This window comes from Leishmania martiniquensis, chromosome 18, assembly GCF_017916325.1.
Source record: "Leishmania martiniquensis isolate LSCM1 chromosome 18, whole genome shotgun sequence".
Lineage (NCBI taxonomy): Eukaryota > Euglenozoa > Kinetoplastea > Trypanosomatida > Trypanosomatidae > Leishmania > Leishmania martiniquensis.
Window position 1 is genome coordinate 145,995 of NC_090153.1, and position 16,329 is coordinate 162,323.

At 61.1% G+C, this 16,329-nt stretch overlaps 6 protein-coding genes across 6 annotated transcripts; all 6 read right to left on the reverse strand.

Moving 5' to 3' along the window:
• Window positions 1-41: 41 nt before the first annotated feature.
• Window positions 42-779, reverse strand: LSCM1_06678 (uncharacterized protein; the record flags this gene model as incomplete). The annotated part of the gene is made up of 1 exon (XM_067324089.1): window positions 42-779. One exon carries the CDS (start codon window positions 777-779, stop codon window positions 42-44), a length of 738 nt encoding a protein of 245 aa, XP_067179436.1.
• Window positions 780-2,334: 1,555 nt separating this feature from the next.
• LSCM1_06679 (uncharacterized protein) lies at window positions 2,335-3,708 on the reverse strand (the record flags this gene model as incomplete). Its single annotated transcript, XM_067324090.1, has 1 exon — window positions 2,335-3,708. The coding sequence occupies one exon, from the start codon at window positions 3,706-3,708 to the stop codon at window positions 2,335-2,337; it is 1,374 nt and encodes a 457-aa protein (XP_067179437.1).
• Window positions 3,709-4,926: 1,218 nt separating this feature from the next.
• Window positions 4,927-6,126, reverse strand: LSCM1_06680 (uncharacterized protein; the record flags this gene model as incomplete). Its single annotated transcript, XM_067324091.1, has 1 exon — window positions 4,927-6,126. The coding sequence occupies one exon, from the start codon at window positions 6,124-6,126 to the stop codon at window positions 4,927-4,929; it is 1,200 nt and encodes a 399-aa protein (XP_067179438.1).
• Window positions 6,127-6,937: 811 nt separating this feature from the next.
• LSCM1_06681 (uncharacterized protein) lies at window positions 6,938-8,011 on the reverse strand (the record flags this gene model as incomplete). Its single annotated transcript, XM_067324092.1, has 1 exon — window positions 6,938-8,011. The coding sequence occupies one exon, from the start codon at window positions 8,009-8,011 to the stop codon at window positions 6,938-6,940; it is 1,074 nt and encodes a 357-aa protein (XP_067179439.1).
• A 1,948-nt stretch (window positions 8,012-9,959) lies between these two features.
• Window positions 9,960-11,360, reverse strand: LSCM1_06682 (uncharacterized protein; the record flags this gene model as incomplete). The annotated part of the gene is made up of 1 exon (XM_067324093.1): window positions 9,960-11,360. The coding sequence occupies one exon, from the start codon at window positions 11,358-11,360 to the stop codon at window positions 9,960-9,962; it is 1,401 nt and encodes a 466-aa protein (XP_067179440.1).
• A 612-nt stretch (window positions 11,361-11,972) lies between these two features.
• LSCM1_06683 (uncharacterized protein) lies at window positions 11,973-15,809 on the reverse strand (the record flags this gene model as incomplete). The annotated part of the gene is made up of 1 exon (XM_067324094.1): window positions 11,973-15,809. The coding sequence occupies one exon, from the start codon at window positions 15,807-15,809 to the stop codon at window positions 11,973-11,975; it is 3,837 nt and encodes a 1,278-aa protein (XP_067179441.1).
• Between the last annotated feature and the right edge of the window lie 520 nt (window positions 15,810-16,329).

Here is a 16,329-nt window from a genome sequence, read left to right on the forward strand (position 1 = left end):
AAAAAGAGCTGCCGCTCACCTTACCGATTCCCTTGCCCATACTACGCCACAATCGCATCATCGGAGCGTCCTAGTGGCTTTGGCGGTGGCGGCTTGCGACTACGCAGCTCGCGAGGTGGCGGCTTGCGCTGCGGCTTCTCCCACTTGGGTGGGAATAGCAAAAATAGCACAAGTCGGAGGCTACAGAAGACGATGCACCACATAATGATGAAGCGCAGCCACGCCTGGAAGGCGATTTCGTTCATCGCGAAAGGATTGCGGCGCGGGTCCTTCGCTGCCGGGTCCTCTGCCTCGTCGTCATCGCCAAAAGGGTCCTTTCGCACCCGCCCTGTGTGCATTTCCTCATAAAACTGGTCGTAACTCACTTTGCTCTTGTGATGCGTGCGAGTTGTGTAGCGAAAGCCGCTGTAACGGCTCGCGTTGCCGCCACCGCCACCGCCGTCGCCGCCGCTCTCCTGCTCCTTTCGGATCCACACGCCGCTCTTGACTTGCTCGTACGCCTCCTGCACCTCGCGGAACCGCTCGTCGCTGCCGCCTGGAGCATCAGGGTGGTGCTTGCGGGCCAGGACGCGGTAAGCCTTCTTGATCTCTGCCTTGGGAGCGCCTTGCTTGATACCGAGCACCGTGTATGGGTTCTTGCCGCTTGCATAGCGGGCCTGCGTGCAGAGTGGAACCGCAGGCGCAGCTATGAAGGCTGTGACACCGAACGGAAAGGCGTGGCCGCTGACCGAGCAGCCGACGCGGCGAAGCCCGGCTCGCATCACGCTACTCGCGCGCATTCCTCGCCTGCTAGTGACGTCGTATTACTCGGCTTGTGCTCGTGTGTACTAGAACTCGTAGATGCGCCGTGGGCTGTGGTTCTATGCTAGCAGGCCGCGACCTTGCGCGAGTGCGCTGCGGCAGCCTGGTGCGTGCGGCGTGGGCACCGGGGTTTCTGCTCGACTTGGCCGAGCACAATCACGACCGGCGGGCAGACTAGGACGCAGGGGGGCCACGTCGTCAGACGCCGTAGCGCAGGCAACGTATGCGTAGTAGGTGCCTTGGGTATGCAAGTGCACCTGTGCTCGTGCCCGTCAGTGTACTCGTTTTGAGGCGATGGAGAGAGATCGAAGAGAGGGAGAGGGACTTCAGAACAGGAAGGGCAGAACGTCGGTGGTGTTGGTGCGGGGCCATGCGCCTGGGCACGTGACGCCCTCGCTCACAAGGCAATCAGTGTTACACGAAAGGCAAAGGGTTCAACTCGCCAGTTACTGCTCACGCGCGCATGCATGGGTGATAGATGTATAGATGGATGTGCATGTGTGCATGTGTGCATGTGGAGGGAGAAGGGGAGAAGAGGGGAAGAGGGGAAGAGGGAATTCCGGTGGGTCGAGGAGCGCACGAGCATCGGAATGGGGGGAGGGAGGGAGGGAGGGACCACCTTTCCGCGATAGAAGGCGATGCGGCACACGCCAAAACATGGAGGCTCCCGTCGAGTCCGTCACACAGAACCAAAGGCGAAGCTGCTGCAGCAGCGCACAGAGGCGCGCGCAGCCAGTGCGTAGTGGCTCGTTTGGTCCTCACCTCGCCCTCCAACCCCTCGTCGGTGTAGCAGATCCCCGGATCGGCAAAGAGCACGGGTGACTGAAATCGTGGTAGCCAAACTTCGCTGAAGCCCCGCCGGCAACAGCTGCACCACCACCACCACCTACCTACAGGGTAAGAGTTGTAGACATAAAACGGTCAGCTGAAATTGAGAGCAGGCGGCGAAGAGGGGACGTGAGTCATAGATACAAGTTCAGAGGGTGATTGAAGTCATCGTAGACATATTGGCACAAGCGGAGAGGATGATGGTGCCGTAATCGCAGCGGCACCATGTAGACGCAAGGGAGGGAGGGAGGGAGAGGCAGGCGCACATCACCACGGAGAAAGAGAGAGGGAGAGAGAAAGAGGCAACGGGTGCGCGAAAGCAGAGACACACCCATGAGGTTATGCGGGGTGGAAGTGCTCCGCGACCATTTGTGTACACACACACACACCGAAGAGCAGTCGAAGACAGAAAAGAAAAGCTGGAGAAGAGCGACGGGCGACGAAGAAAAAAAAACAGCAGTGACGCCATCACGTATTTGGACAGGGATGCGCATAAGCACAGAATCGACTGTACATTGCTCGCACGCGAGTAGTGATGTGTGGGTCAAGATCCTACACGAAAACAACGACCCGACACACACCGGATGCTTGAGAGGATCGGGTACACGAGCGCACAGTGGTCTTGCACGACCACCTGCAGCCCTGCCGCACCGCCTCTCACCTTAATGTGGCCCTATCTGCTGCTGCTGCCAAGCGCCAGCTACACTAACGAAGTGTGGCCGGCCGCTGTGGGCGTGGCTGGCCGCACTGGGTGCAGAACTTTGACTCTGCAGATTTGTAGACCGTTGCGCAGTAGCGGCAATACTCCGCATCGAGGATCGGGTCGGCGACCCTGGAGGCGATAGCCGGCAGAGCCCTCAACGAAGGCCCTCCCTCACGATCCGCTGTAGCAGCCGTGGAAGAAGGCTGCCTGCTCGCAATACCACGTGGTGCGCTGGAGGCCGCATTAGCAGCCGTCTTACTGGAACGTTGCTGAAGGGCAAGGTGCGTAGCGGGTGGTTCGATGCGGCCACTCATGGTCACATCGGTGAGCACTGCCTCACGGACGTCCCAGTCGATGCCGGACAGCGGCGCGTACCCTTCACAAACCGGATGCCCCTCAGCCACCCGCACTCCCTCGCTCTCCCACACGGTATCGTGAGCCTCCCACGGTAGATCGCATACGACGCATAGAAAGGCGGACGTGAATCCGGGGCAGCCACCGCAGCTCTGGCACCGCATCGTCTTCGGATCGTGCGCTTTGTGGCCGTGGCCGCAGCGGCACTTGGCGCTCCACTCCGACGCCTTCCAGTTCGCTCGCCGTGTGAGCCATCCCTCCCCGATCTCCAGTGGCGTGTTGGGCACATACCGGTACCGGCCACAGGAGCACCCAACCTCCTCGCAAGGTCCCTTCCACTGCGCCAGCTGCGCATCGGTCGCAGGCGCCAACGGGGAGCCGCGCGAAGGTGCGTTGCCGCTGTCCCCACTCTGCGCAATCCTGTCATTACCACTTCCGCGATTCGCCTGCGTGGCGGAAGAGTTCGCTGCGCGGCCCGGCGTCGTATGTGCCGCCAGGGTGTGGCCGCAGAAGCACACATGCTGGTAGCCGATGCGGCAGCAGAAGTCTTGGTTCGCCCCACCCAAGCGCGGCTTCTCGAGGCAGCGCCAGAGGCAGTACACGCCCGTCTCCCACGCCAGACGCGCAGCATCGTTCTCCTTGTTCAGCACTCGCCGCGACTCCTTCGACGGGCCGAACTGCCGCACCCCCCACATCACCTGCTCTTCTGACGTACCATGGCGAGGGAGGTGTTGCGCGATCATGGACTTCACCTGAGTGCCGAGCTCTTTGATCTCTCCATGCACCTCGTCTGACTCGACGATGTCGCCGTAGGCCCGGGCACAGTTGGAATCGACAGTGCCGCCATCGCGCGTCGCCATTGTTTTCGTCGTAGTGGTGACGCTGCGGTGAGAACGAGATGACGGTGCAGCAGATGAAGGCGCGCCGCCCCCTCCGCCACGGGACGTGAGAGGAGCGCATGTGGGGCGCGTCGAAACGGACCGGGGCGTGGACGAGGAGGGAAATGTGGCCTTTGGGGGCATCGCTTTTAGATACGGTAGCAGCAGGAGCAACAGCACGTACGCCCGCGTGAATGCTGCCGTGTATGTGGCAAGTGGGGGGAGGGGGAGGGGGGATACTCCCGGGAGGATGCCAAGAAGAGAAGAGAGCACAAGTGAGCCGGCAAACGCTGCGTGCTGACACGCCCGTTAGCGCTTCGAGTACGATAGAGTCGATGCTATGCTCAGCGGAGGAGCAGCAGCAGCAGCACGTCAGTCTGCCCCCTCCCCCTTCCTCTCAAATACACACACACTCAATTCTCCTTCCCCTCTCTCAAACGCAGCAGAAGGGGCAAAGAGACAGAGTGAAAAAAAAGAAAGAAAGGCACGAGAGCTTTGGGGTCGTTCAGTTCGCGGCGCCCGCGACGAGAGCCATCTATTCGACCAAGACGAAAGTGGGCGGGGGAAGGGGGCGCTCATGCGGGCCGGGTCCACGGCCCCAGTCTTCCCCATGCTCGCGCGAAAAACGTCACAGACGCAGGCCGTGTATGGAGATGACGGCGAGCAACGAGAGCGCGCGCGCGAAAAAACGGAGGTCGGGCAGCCGTGGCGGCCGCGCCGTACATCTCTCTCCCTTTGTGTGTGCATCGCCTCCTAAGCCGTGGCATCTCACTCTCCCCCCGTTTTGTTTTTGTGTGTGTGCGCTTTCTTTGACTGTCAGGCGGACTCTCGACGTTACAGCGTTAATAAGAGAAGCCAAAGCAAAAAGAGGGCAGAGACGGCGCGGAGTCGGTTGGACATAGAAAGACAGACGGGTAAGCGTGAGCGAGCGTCCTCCGCACGCGCGTGTCCCGCTCGTCGTGCAGGAGACGCACGCACGGACACACCTATACAAACTCTTTTGGTTCTGTCCCGCTGCGCAAGCGATAGCACGTCGTTGAGCCTCACTGCCACCACCTCCCACCATCATAGGACAGACATCCACGCATACTGTGCACCGATTTTGCTAATGCGCGCCACTCCGAACCCTCTGTGAACAACAACAGCACACCCAACGCGAGCACCTCACAAAAGGGGGATCAGAACGAGGTGCGACCAGCAAAAAAAGAAAAAACGGACGGCATCTGTGAGAGAGGAAAGGCACAGGGCCCCTCTCCCGCCCTCTCTCTCGCGCGCGCTAAGTAGGAGGCAGAAGGAGAAGAGGAGGCGTTCACACATACACAATGTCGAAGCGGAGAAGGGGGAAACCCCGCCAAGTCGTGCCTAGACCGTCTCTGACTCCTCCGTAGCCGTGACGGCCCGCGGCATCTCGAGACACTTGGCCAGCGGTACATCCTTCATGAGTCTCCACGTCAGTGTGCATGCGCATATCTTTGTCACCACGTCCGCCTCACGAATGTCGTGGTAACCCTCTATCAGCCCCGCCTCCACTATGTTGTGGTGCTCCTCCGCGCAGTTGATCGCAAGCGCCGCCGGGAGATCCACCACGCCGCTGAGAAGCGCCAGCGGCAACAGCAAACTGCTCGTGAACTGCGCCGCGACACACAGGGCGAGTATCTGGTACGTATTCATATTCATGGCGATGAGGGCGTCGCGCATCTTGGCCACAGCGTACGGTGTGGTGCGCGGATCGCCAATGCCGACCACACGCGGCACGTCCATCGCGTACACGCGCTCGAACCAGGAGACGATAGGGGCGACCATGGCGTCCTGCTTCGCCGCTATGGGGGCCGCGCGGAAGTACAGATTGTCGTTTTGGAAGAAGGCAAGGAGGTAGTCGATGCGCGGGAGGAGCAGCTGCGGAGCAATATGCAGAGCCCCGCTGCACATGTCCGTCATGGGCATTAGCAATGTGTTAATGTAGCCCGTCTGCTCAGCGTACTCCTGCGCGCAGCAGCACGCCATGGCCTCGCTGGGGACCGCTAGGACCTGCGAGGACTTCATCGCCTTCACCTTGCGCCCGTCCACCGTCACGGCGAACCAGCCAGGGTAGCTGTCCTTCAGCTCCACTACGTCGACGTCCTTCCAAAAGACCCGCACAGCGCCAGAGCTGCGTGGCTGCAGAGAAACCTCCATCTGGTAAAGCGAGTCCTCACTGAGCACGCGGCTGCTCTCGTTCTCTTGCTCCTCGAACTTGCGCATCACCGCCTCTAGTTGCGTTGAATTCATGCGTGACATCGTCTCAAACGTTCGGTCCAGCTCCGCGGTCGACAGCTCTGCATGCGCACCAGGCTCGCTCGGAACCTTCTCGAGGAGGTCAGAGGCGTCCAGCTTACTCGTGATGCGACGGCGCGGCTTCTTGGGCGCCACGGTCGGCCCCGCCACCGCCGCAGCCGGTGATGCAGCGGCAGGGGAGGAGGATTCGGTAGACGTACTCGATGACGTCGACATGCGCACGGTGGACAGCGTGACGGCGAAGAGCTGGCGCGGTGGCGCACCAGTAGCACACCTAAATGCACGCATCTCGAAGGAGCGATGTATATATATATTATATATATTTGAAAGAGAGAGGAGCGCTCTCAACGAACGAGCTTAGCAGAGACTTGCGTGGGTGCGCAGAAGATGAGCGGAGGCAATCGGAGAAAAGGATGAGAAAAAAAAAAGAGCGGAAGTGACGGGGGGACGCAAATGGACAGAGAGGCGATCGTGAGTGAGTGAGTGGGAGAAGACGGCGGTGGTGGTGCAAACAAACAAACCAAAAAAGGGGGGTATGGAGGGAGAGAGAGAAACGGGCATCCGGACTCCAGGCATCACCCGCACCCGTGCGCAGACGACGCGCTGAGCAACCGGATCCGCAGCTGCCTGGTTTTGCCCTCGCACGTGTGCGCTTGCTACCTGATGGCAACGTGATAGCCAAACGAGAGTCCTTGCCATCACATTTACGCTGCTGTGCGACGCATGTGACCTTTAGGGGAATGTAGTCTGGATAAATGCGGTGCACATCGACACGGAGCAGGAAGAAGGGAAGAGCACCCCAGCAGCGATCCTGAGCCGAGCGGCGCCCAGCCCTCGACGCCATTCCGCCGCAAAGCACCGCAGGCCACTTTAGCCGTTCTGCGGGAGAATTCTGCGGACGGGCGCCGTCATCGGCATTATTGCTTCGAAACTACGCCTCACTCGTTTAGAGGAAGGTGCTTCGCTCAGTCGCGCATCCGTGTGTGCATGCGTGAGGAATAGAGGGGGTATGTTGGGGGGGAGCACGAAAGAGCACGTGGCACTCACAGCGCGCGCACCCCCTCAGGTGCCCGCAGGACCGCATGGCAGACGTGATGCGCTACTCAAGGTCGTACCGAACCTCCACTGGCACCGCTGCCGGCTCCTCACCGCACACAAAGTCAGCTAGAATCCACTCCTTCACGGCACCTGGGCTGTTCACGGCGTCTCGGTGTGCCGACCTCGCGTTCTGCTTACTCAGCTGTACGCGGTAGGGGTGATAATTGAAGTCGTACAACGATTGATGCAGCACCGACACATTGTCGTTACCGATGCGGTTCCTGAGAGGATCGCTGCAGCTCGTCCCGTTCAGAAGTCTGTACATCTCGTGCATCCAATAGGAAATCAAAGCGGTGCCGATTTGGTGATCATGTTGGCAAGAGTAGCTCTCCGACTCGGCATCGGAAGCGGCGAGGCAGACAACGTTGGGCGCTTCTACATGCTCGCACAGCGAAATCGCGTGGCAGGTATCTGCCAAAAAGACCACGCGGCCGTACCGCCGCTGCTGATGCATCATCATGAGCGTCTCCGATACGTCCAAGGAGCTCAGATACTCAGTGTCCTGAAACTTGAAGTAGGACTCGGCCCCGTGCCCTGCAACGTACAAGACGATGTTCGAGTTCTCGTCCGACAAGAGCCGCCGCGTTGGTGGCGTGTTCTCGTCGTAGCGGCCCTGCAAGACACTGAGGAACCGCAGCACACTCACGTCACTCCCGGCGAAGTCCACCTGCACGCTGCAGCCGTACAGGTTCCTGCTTGCGTGCTCGCTCGCGTTGAGCGATGTCGGCGGCTCCGCAAAGATCTCCGCCGGATACACGTTGCGCGGATCGCAGGCAAAGCTGTCACTGAGAAAGAGTAGGATGTGATCATCGTCGATGCCGTGCTGGCGAAGGAGGTGATACATGGTGAGCGCGTTGGCGGTATGGCGGTAGTTGAAGAGGTACCGGGAGGAGGAGACGATGACAGCCCAGTTGTTACTTCTACCCTTGCCTATCGCGTTTCGCGGCGCAGACGCCGGGGCCTCTGTGGCGGCCATGACGGAGGTGTAAGTGCCCGGCAAACAGAACGAGACGGTGAAGAGAAGAAGAGCGTAGGGCAGCCACGCCGTCGCAGTATACCGTGCTGCCTTCGACATCACGTCAGTTGTAGTTGGCACGAGCGCGCGGAGCTACACCAGCTACCTTAAGGAAGAAAAGGGAGGGTGCGCAGCGGCGATCTGCCCCCACCTTTCTGCTGCGGCTGCTGTTGCGTTGCCGTTACACCTCGCGGATGGAGAAGACGCCAACGCTCTGCAACGGCCGCAGACACGAGCGGTTGACACAAGACTGTAACAGGTGCGCGCACGCATGAAGAAAACGCGGGAGCGACGGAGATGAGAGAGGAACCAGGCGACGGGGTTGAAGAAAGGGTGTTGTAGGAGATTTTCGCGGTCACATTGGTATCGATTCCGCATGGCTCAGGCCAAACATTGTAAGAGGCCCGTGCACCAGCGTTTCGGCAGTCGTGCTTGTCATCGTATATATACCACACCACATCCGCGTCTGGCGACGTTCCAATGCTCCCCTCCTATGCCTTCCCCCACCCCAACGACCGTTTGCGTAAAGCCGCCGACTCGTACGACCTTCTCCTTCCTCACGCCAGACACGACACAATAGAATGTGCGGTCAACGTCGTCACCCGCTCATCCGCCACAAGTGAACGCTGCCGGCCCAACAACCTCACCTTTCAAGAGAAAAGGGAAAGCAGGGAAGGGGGAGAGCAAGAGAGCGCCGTTGGTCTCTGCGCACAGACGGCAGAGCATGTCCTACTTCTTAAATGGTGATGGGCGCAGGCGCCCTCCAGGCACCATCCGCGGAGGAGCCGCCTTCACGCAGCCATGCCTGCCTCGGGAAGGAAAGGGTTCGGGCGAGTTTCGGGCCATTAGCTCATCAAAAGGGGGGAAGCGTGGACGATCAGTTGTGCGAGTGGCAGGCGCGGCTTCGTGCGTGACAGTGCTCTTCGCTGGCACGCGCGCATGTCGAACTCTTCCCATGGCCACCGGCCTTTTATCATGCACGTACATATTGTAGGCGCAATGACAGACAGCCCACAGCACCAGGCACCCGTGCCTCTCCCCCTCCCCCTTGTACCGGCAGCGACAGCCTGCAGTAAAAAACGTGCGTCCGCTCTTTCTCTTGCGTGGTTCAGCGCGTGCTCCGCTCTCTGCCATGCAGCACTCCGCTCAGCTCCGCGCGCCCCTCCCCCACACCCCCGTGCCCGGCCGCTCACACCTCCCTCGCGTGGGGCGCACCAGCGCCAGCAGCAGCAGCTGGGGAGACGCGCGTTGCAGCCGCGCGTCCGACTCCGTCACCTGTGCACGGCACTTGCCTCCACCGCTGCCCCCACCCCCCTTCCCTCCTCACGCTCCGCAGGCTGCCACACAGCAGCTCGCGTGGCGCCGGCCGCCGTCCACCCGGCGCACCCCTTCAGAGGGGAGGGCGGGTGCGCTCGAGTCACGCGGGCAGCTCGGCTACCACATGGATGGCAAGGGCACGTGCTCCGTCGCGGGTCGCTGCAGGGCAACGCAGCTCACGACCTCACCGCAGCCATCCGCGGCGATCCACCGCCCTGAGCGCTCCACGCGGCCAAGGCACTGCCGCCCCGCCACGGCCAGCAGTGGCTCGGCACTGGCGGGGGATGGGAGGGAATAGGAGAGGGGGGAGGCGGCGGCTCGGCGTCTCCAGACGCAGCGTGTGGGGCCCGGGACATCCGGGAAGGCACCGCGCACGGAGGCGCGCTCTTCCGCCACCGGGGAGCCGCACACCTCAGCGGAGGGAGGAGGGGGGAAGAAAAAGAAACGAGGAGCTTTACCACAGCCACCGGCGGCGGCATTGTCACCGGCTGCCGACTCCGTCGAGGAAACATCTCTTGTGACCTCAGCCATGCGTCGCTGGGGGTGGCCAAGGAACAGGTGCTGCGCAAAGGGTAAAAGGGTCGTCAGCAGGTTGCCGCGGCGGCATGAATTCCCCGTTGGCGAGTGCGAGCCACACCCCTTCTTCATCCACGAGCCCCATCCGCTGGCGACAGCAGCGGCGGCGCAGACGTTATGTGAGAGGGCGCTCGCTGCTGTTGTGGTTCTGTAGTCGAGGCGGTAGGCGCAGCTTCGACAAGGGAATCTCACGTTCATTGGCGCACCCGAGGTAGGAGGCGATCATCGTCTTCTGGCTATCGTTGGTGGACACGCCCGCGGGGCCGCCAGCCCATATCAGGTCGAAGCCGCCGACTCGGTCCTCCTCGCCACTACGCCGACCCTCCATGTCAATTACATCGAACATGTCTTGAAGCATGTTGAACTTGAGGTGGTAGTCCGCCGGCGTCTCTGCCGTCAGCGACGGCGACGCGTTCGTCTCGATGAGCCACGGGCGAAGGTTGTCGTCGATCATGACATCGTACCCGTACAGCTCACTGCAGTGCTTGTCCTGCAGCATGATCTTCTGCACGGCGAACAGCGTGCGCATAATCATCTGCTGAATGTCGCCAAACAGCCGATTCGCGCGGGCTGCGCCGTGGGTGGCGGTGAGAATGGTGCGCAGGTGTCGAATGCCGAATTTGCAACCCGACGCCGCCGTGTATTTGGGGTATGTCTTCTGCACCGCAACGTTCGTGACGTGGATGTACGTGTTGTCAATGTCATCCAGAGAATAGCGGTGGTGGCAGAAGCGTGCAAACCCGCTGCGGTGCAACCACACCGTCAGCGGCTGATAACTTTGAACGAGTACGTAAATGCGCAGGTCGTACTTTTTGCCGCCGACGAGGTGCGGGTTGGAGATGTACCTCTGGGCGAGGTACGGCTCCACCGGCTCCGACACTCCATAGACGTTTCCTAGCGCGTTGCCGCTGTATGGGTTGCCACCACCACCACCGCCGCCACCGCCAGCCCCACCTGACGACGAGCCGTTGCCGCCACCCCCGCCCACGGCCCCACCGCCGCCGCTGCCGTTTGTCAGGTAGCCGTGCCGTTGCTTAAACTCGCGGCGCCATTCTGCGATGTGTGAGAGTTTCGAGAAGAGAAAGATGCCTTTGCCCTGCGCCTTGGCTGGCGGCTTCATGATCCATATGGTGTTGGGGTGCCGGCGGAACTCCTGCTCGAACAGGCCATAGTCCTGCGGGAGAGAGAACGTGGCGGGGAAGAAGTCCCACGCAGCGGCCACCTCCTCCGAGTCCCCGTCCTTCTCCAGCGCCTTCATCATTTTTTTGATGTTGCGCACCATCGTGTCTTTTCGGGTCAGCTCGTAGTGGTTGCGGAAATGGTTCAGGCGCTGATGGTCGTCTAGGCGCAAGCCGTCGTAGTTCTCCCGGATCCAGGAGACGTCGGCCCAGTAGTAATCCCAGTCGAGTTCGCTGTCCGTCTCGATCCAGCCGCGACAGCGCATCACGTCAAGGATGGTGTTACGCAGGAAGCAGCGGAACCGGATCGGCCCGGCGCGGACGCGCCGGTGCTCCATGCTTGCTCCTTGTCGGACGCAAGCGCGCTATCGTGTAAATGAGGGGAAGTAAAAGAGGATGCAGCCGCTCATGTCGGTGGTCCGTGAAGCTGCACCTTTCAAAAACGACGAGGGGGACAACGCAGAGAGAGGGAAGCGGAACCAAGCGTTGCCATCGCTTTCCTTGCCGTGAAATTTGGCATTCATGCACCTCCGTCATGGAGGGTGTGCGCCTTGTGCGTGTCGTTCAAGCGCATTCAGCTGCAGTCGCATGAGCAGGAGACGGTGTCCCTGCCTCACCGATCGCCTTCAAAGAAGGGTGACCCATAGATTCAGACACGCATGCGAGCAGAGGTGCTTCGCTGCGTACACACACACACACACACACAGGCGTAGTCGCGCGTTCGAGAACAGGAGCAGGGAAAGAGGAAGAGCGCACGGAGACTATGGCCCACACGTGACAGCGACTACATCCGCCCCTTCAGCTTCTGTGTTCCTGCAATCTCAAGACATTTCTGCAACCGCTTCCTCTATCTAAGCAAACAACCTCGACATCAGCCCAACAGCCAATGCAACACGCTCACTCTGATTACCGTTGCACCCTGCCGCCGCCCGCCCCCCCCTCCTCTCTCCCTACCACGCCGTCAGAACCCCGACATTGGACGACTGCCCAAAGTACGTCATATACTCCGTCATCAGGTGCGCGCCGTCGCCGCGGCGGAGGGAGTTGATGATGAGTCGCAAGCGTACCCGGTGGTAGGCAGAGCAGAGGTCCAGCAGCCTATCTGCATACTCACCGCATAGCATCTTGGCACCCTCGTAGGACATCTGCAGCAGCCCAAAGCACGCGGCCATCTCGCGGTATGTGAGGTGCGGTGCCACCGCCACCAGTGCGCAGATTTCATTGAAGGTAGCAGCAAGGGTGTACTCCTCTAGGCCCTTATAATTTGGCACGCGCTGTCGAGCCTGGTGGTCGCTGCGCAGGATGGCGTAGAGAATGTCGACGAGCTCCGGGGCGTACATGTAGCTAAGGCACTTCGTCAGCTGCCGAACAAGCCGGTTCCACACACCTTGGCGCATGTACAGCATGTGCAGCTGCTGAAAGGTGTGGCCAGAAGAATTGACAGCAGCCGACATCGCGTTGAAGACACGTGCCCGGCCTTCTTCGGACATGAGCAGCTGCACCGAGGTGGTCGTGAGCAGCTCCACCGCACCGCAGAAAAAATGCTCGACGGTGGAGCGTTCGTAATAGAGAACGATGCCGAGGTTGCACCAAGGTGCCGAGCAGAACGCGTTGAGGATGTCGGACACGTCGTATACAACAGTTGCCTCGACAGCATCGCACGGAAACGAGAAGAAGTTCGACGCACAGCCGCCGTTCAGGAGAAACGATGAGTCAACATTGTCAGGAAGCAAGGCACCTCCGTCAGCGCTTCGTGACCCGCCAAAGGCCAGGGTGCCGTCGCTGGCCATGGTCATGGGTGATGGGTAGGATAGGTGGCTAAAGTAGAGGCACAGCACGTTCATAACGAGGCTCGTCAGCTCCCACTGCGTCGTAGACAAGTTCTCTTCGTCCATGTACTGGCAGCTGCGGCTGCAAAGCACCGACAGCCACGCGACCATGTCTGGCGCCACCGCCGCCTCGTAGCGGACGACGGCCGAGAAGAGGTCCTTGTGCCGCAGGACCGACTCAAGCATCAGCTGCAGGGTGTCGGGCTGATGTACGCCCTTTGTAACCGCCTTTAGGTCCTGAAAGCTGAGGCGTGGGTTCACCCGCATGCGGGCGTCGTCAAAGCAGCGCTCCGTCAGTGTGCTGATGACATCTGCAATGGGGAAGCCCGCGTAGTAGCGCGTCTCTACATAAAACGTGAAGGCAGTGAGGAAGCCGTGGCGCGCCTCCACCACCTCGCTCGCAAGCCGTGGAGCTGCTGCTGCTGCAAACAGCGGTGTCGACGGCGCCTGGAGCAGTGGCAGCTGGTCCTCCTTCACCACCTCAATGAGACCCATTAGCTTGCCCGCACCGAGGAAGAACGTGCCGCTGGAGCCGAAGTCGACGATACGGGTCAGTAAAATGTTCGCGTCCACCACCAGCGCCACCTGATCGCTGTGGTAGCGGTACACATAGCACAGCAGGTTCACGGTGATGTCATAGAACTCCTCGCGACGAGACAGATTCGTTTCGTACACGCAGCCGCAGAAGAAGAAGAGAGAGCGCAACACACCAGTGTGCACCTGGGCTCCGTGGCCCGAGGCGCTCGGCATCGCAGGTGCGGTCGCGGCCCCAACGTCGTTCGCATCGTCGTTGCCGTCCTCCAGAAGCGACAGGCACTGCAGCAGGCTCTCCGTCACCTGATCCTCCTGCCCCAGTAGCTGACGCGCAAAAGCCGCGATGGCGCCCAGCACAGAGTCATCGCGGCTCGCAGTGCCCTGCAGCAGCGCAATGGCGAAGATGGAGACAATCACGGAAAGGCGGGAGAGGCACACGTACGTGAAGAAGAGTGGCGTGGATCCCGCAGTCTCCGCTGGGCAGCTGAGCGCCGCGCCCACGTTCATGTTCTGCACCGCAAGCGTCATATAGAGCTCCTGCAGCAGCGATCGCGCGCTTGACCCAAAGCCGTCGGTGCCGCCGCCGTCGCCGCCTGCGGCAGCAGAGCCATGCATAGCCGCCTGCTGCTCCCCGCGCGCGCGAACGCACAGCTCGTACTGATGAATCGTCTGCTGCAGGCGGTCGACTAGCTGCGGTAGGAGGTCGATGCGCTCGCAGAAGAGTACCTCGGCAATGGGCTGCAGCATCCGCTCTGTTTGAAGGACAAAGGTAGGGCCGGTGCGCAGCTCCTGCGACTCTTCCCGCTCATGTGCCGTGTTGATGACGAGGTCGACGTACATGCTGAAGATATCTATCACCTGCTGCTCCACCTCCCGGGTGCGATCACTGGAGAGAGGCCCGCGAGGGGCCACCGGCGGTGAGGCTTGCGGCTGAGCGTGCAGCTGGCGACCCACGCGCTCGGCAGGCAAGCCCTGCTCCGCGAAGACGCCCTCTCGCGTTCGCGGCGGCGTGCATGCGCCGCAGTGTCCAGTGAATGAGTCCTCAAGATTACGGCCAGCGCGCGGCTTGGGTGGAAGCATGCGCTCAGCAACCAGGAAGAAGAGGTGCAGCAGGGCCTGGCGCAGGTCAGCCTCCTCGTCGTCGAAGGGGCGGCCAAGGACGTACCGTGTGGCATCTGCCCAGACTCGAATCACGCCGGCGTCGCGCGCCAAGTAGGCCACGGTAGCTTCTTCGTTCCGCTCGAACGTGTTGACAAGCAGGGCGCACGCCAACCGCAGCAGCTCCGTCCGCTCTGGCTGCTCCTGAACTTTCAGCAGGAGGCGACCCGACACGTCCAGCAGCACGTCCGCCACGCCGTCACGATTGGCGATGTACTCCTCCTGGGGACTCGTAACGGTGGAGCACTGACGCAGTAGGCGCGAGAAGAGTGCAGCGCACGGACCCTCTGGTTGGTTGAGAAGCGCTCGGCCGCACTCGTTCATCACCTGCGACAGTGCCGGCGCCCATGCTGGCCACCGCAGAACCGTGATGGAGGTATCGGAGGGGTGATGCAGCCGCACCAGCGGCGCATCCAGCTCCGGCGCACACTCGAGGGCCGTGCTGCACACGAGCGCTGCCTTCTCCGGCACGCTTGCCAACATGTTCGCTGCCGCGCTAAAAAAGAAGGGCAGAACCTGCTTCGCAAAGCTGCTCTTCACAGACAAGATGCTGAGCCGCGCGTTCTGGCGGGCAAAGTACGTGAGTATCTCCAGCACGCAGTCCAGCGTCTCCTCCGTTGTGAGATACGCCTCAAGCTTTGTTAAGATGTTTTGCGCAATCTCGGTCGAGTCCACCATGTCCGCCGACTCTGCGCGAATAATAGAGATCTTCCAGTTGCTGAACAGCGCCGATGCATAGACGGAGAAGAGGGCGTTGCATAGGTAGAAAGGCAGCTTCTCGCCGCTGCGACGCCGCTCCTGGAGGTACTCGAGCACGTACTGCTGCATTTCTGTCCGCTCCTGCGGGCCCAGCTCGTTGCTCACGAGGAACAGAAGACTTTTCACAACCATAAAGCGCAAGTAATTATTCTGTGCACGCGGCAGGAGGGCCCGGAGCGTGTCCCAGTACTCATAGCTGCTCAGGAAAAGGAGCTGCTGCGCCGCACTTTCACGCGTTTCTTTATCCGGCGAGCTGAGCGCCGCCGTCGCCAACTCGCTGAGCCGCTCAATGACGCCATCGTTGAGCTCCGTTGCGCTGGGCCGCTCAATGACGTACGACGACGCGCCTGCGGAGGATGAGCCCACGTTCGCCGCGTGTCGAGTCTCCTGAACGCCACTGGAACCCACTCTATTGCTCGTACTCGTGCTCAAGGGGAAGGGCATGGGCACCGTCGGCGCCCCACCGGGTCCGTCAGCACCAGGTGAAGGTCGAGGGACACCATTCATGACTTCAACAACAACAGGAGTCGATCGCCCAAAAAGAGAAAGAAAGAGCAAAGGCAGACGGCAAGAGACAAACACGAGTCGCAGCGACAGAAAGAGGGGAGGGGGTAAGCACGCCGCTCCGGCAGCGCCCGTCCCAGTCGCACAGGCTCCACCCCCGACAGGGAAAGAAAAGGTACGTACAATTCACCTGCCCCCTCGCAGACTTCTTTCCTTCGCACCGTAGGCACGGGTGAACGCACGTGTGTGTGTGTGAGGGGTGAGTGTGTGAGAGAGGCGAGTGTGGGGGGGGGGGGGGCGAAGTACACGGCGCTGGCGTTGCGCGTACTGCGGAGGCTTTCACGCCGCTCGTGCGCGTCTGTGTGTCGAGACGACAGAGGAGGAGAGAGGCAAAGGAAAGGCGCGACGCCTTTGAGATCAACTGTGACTGAGCTTGAGCGGGGAGGAGTGAGGAGGGGAATCAGTGGAAAAGACTGTGCCACCGCACCGCCGCAGATTCGCCATCGGCAGGAAAGAGAGACGG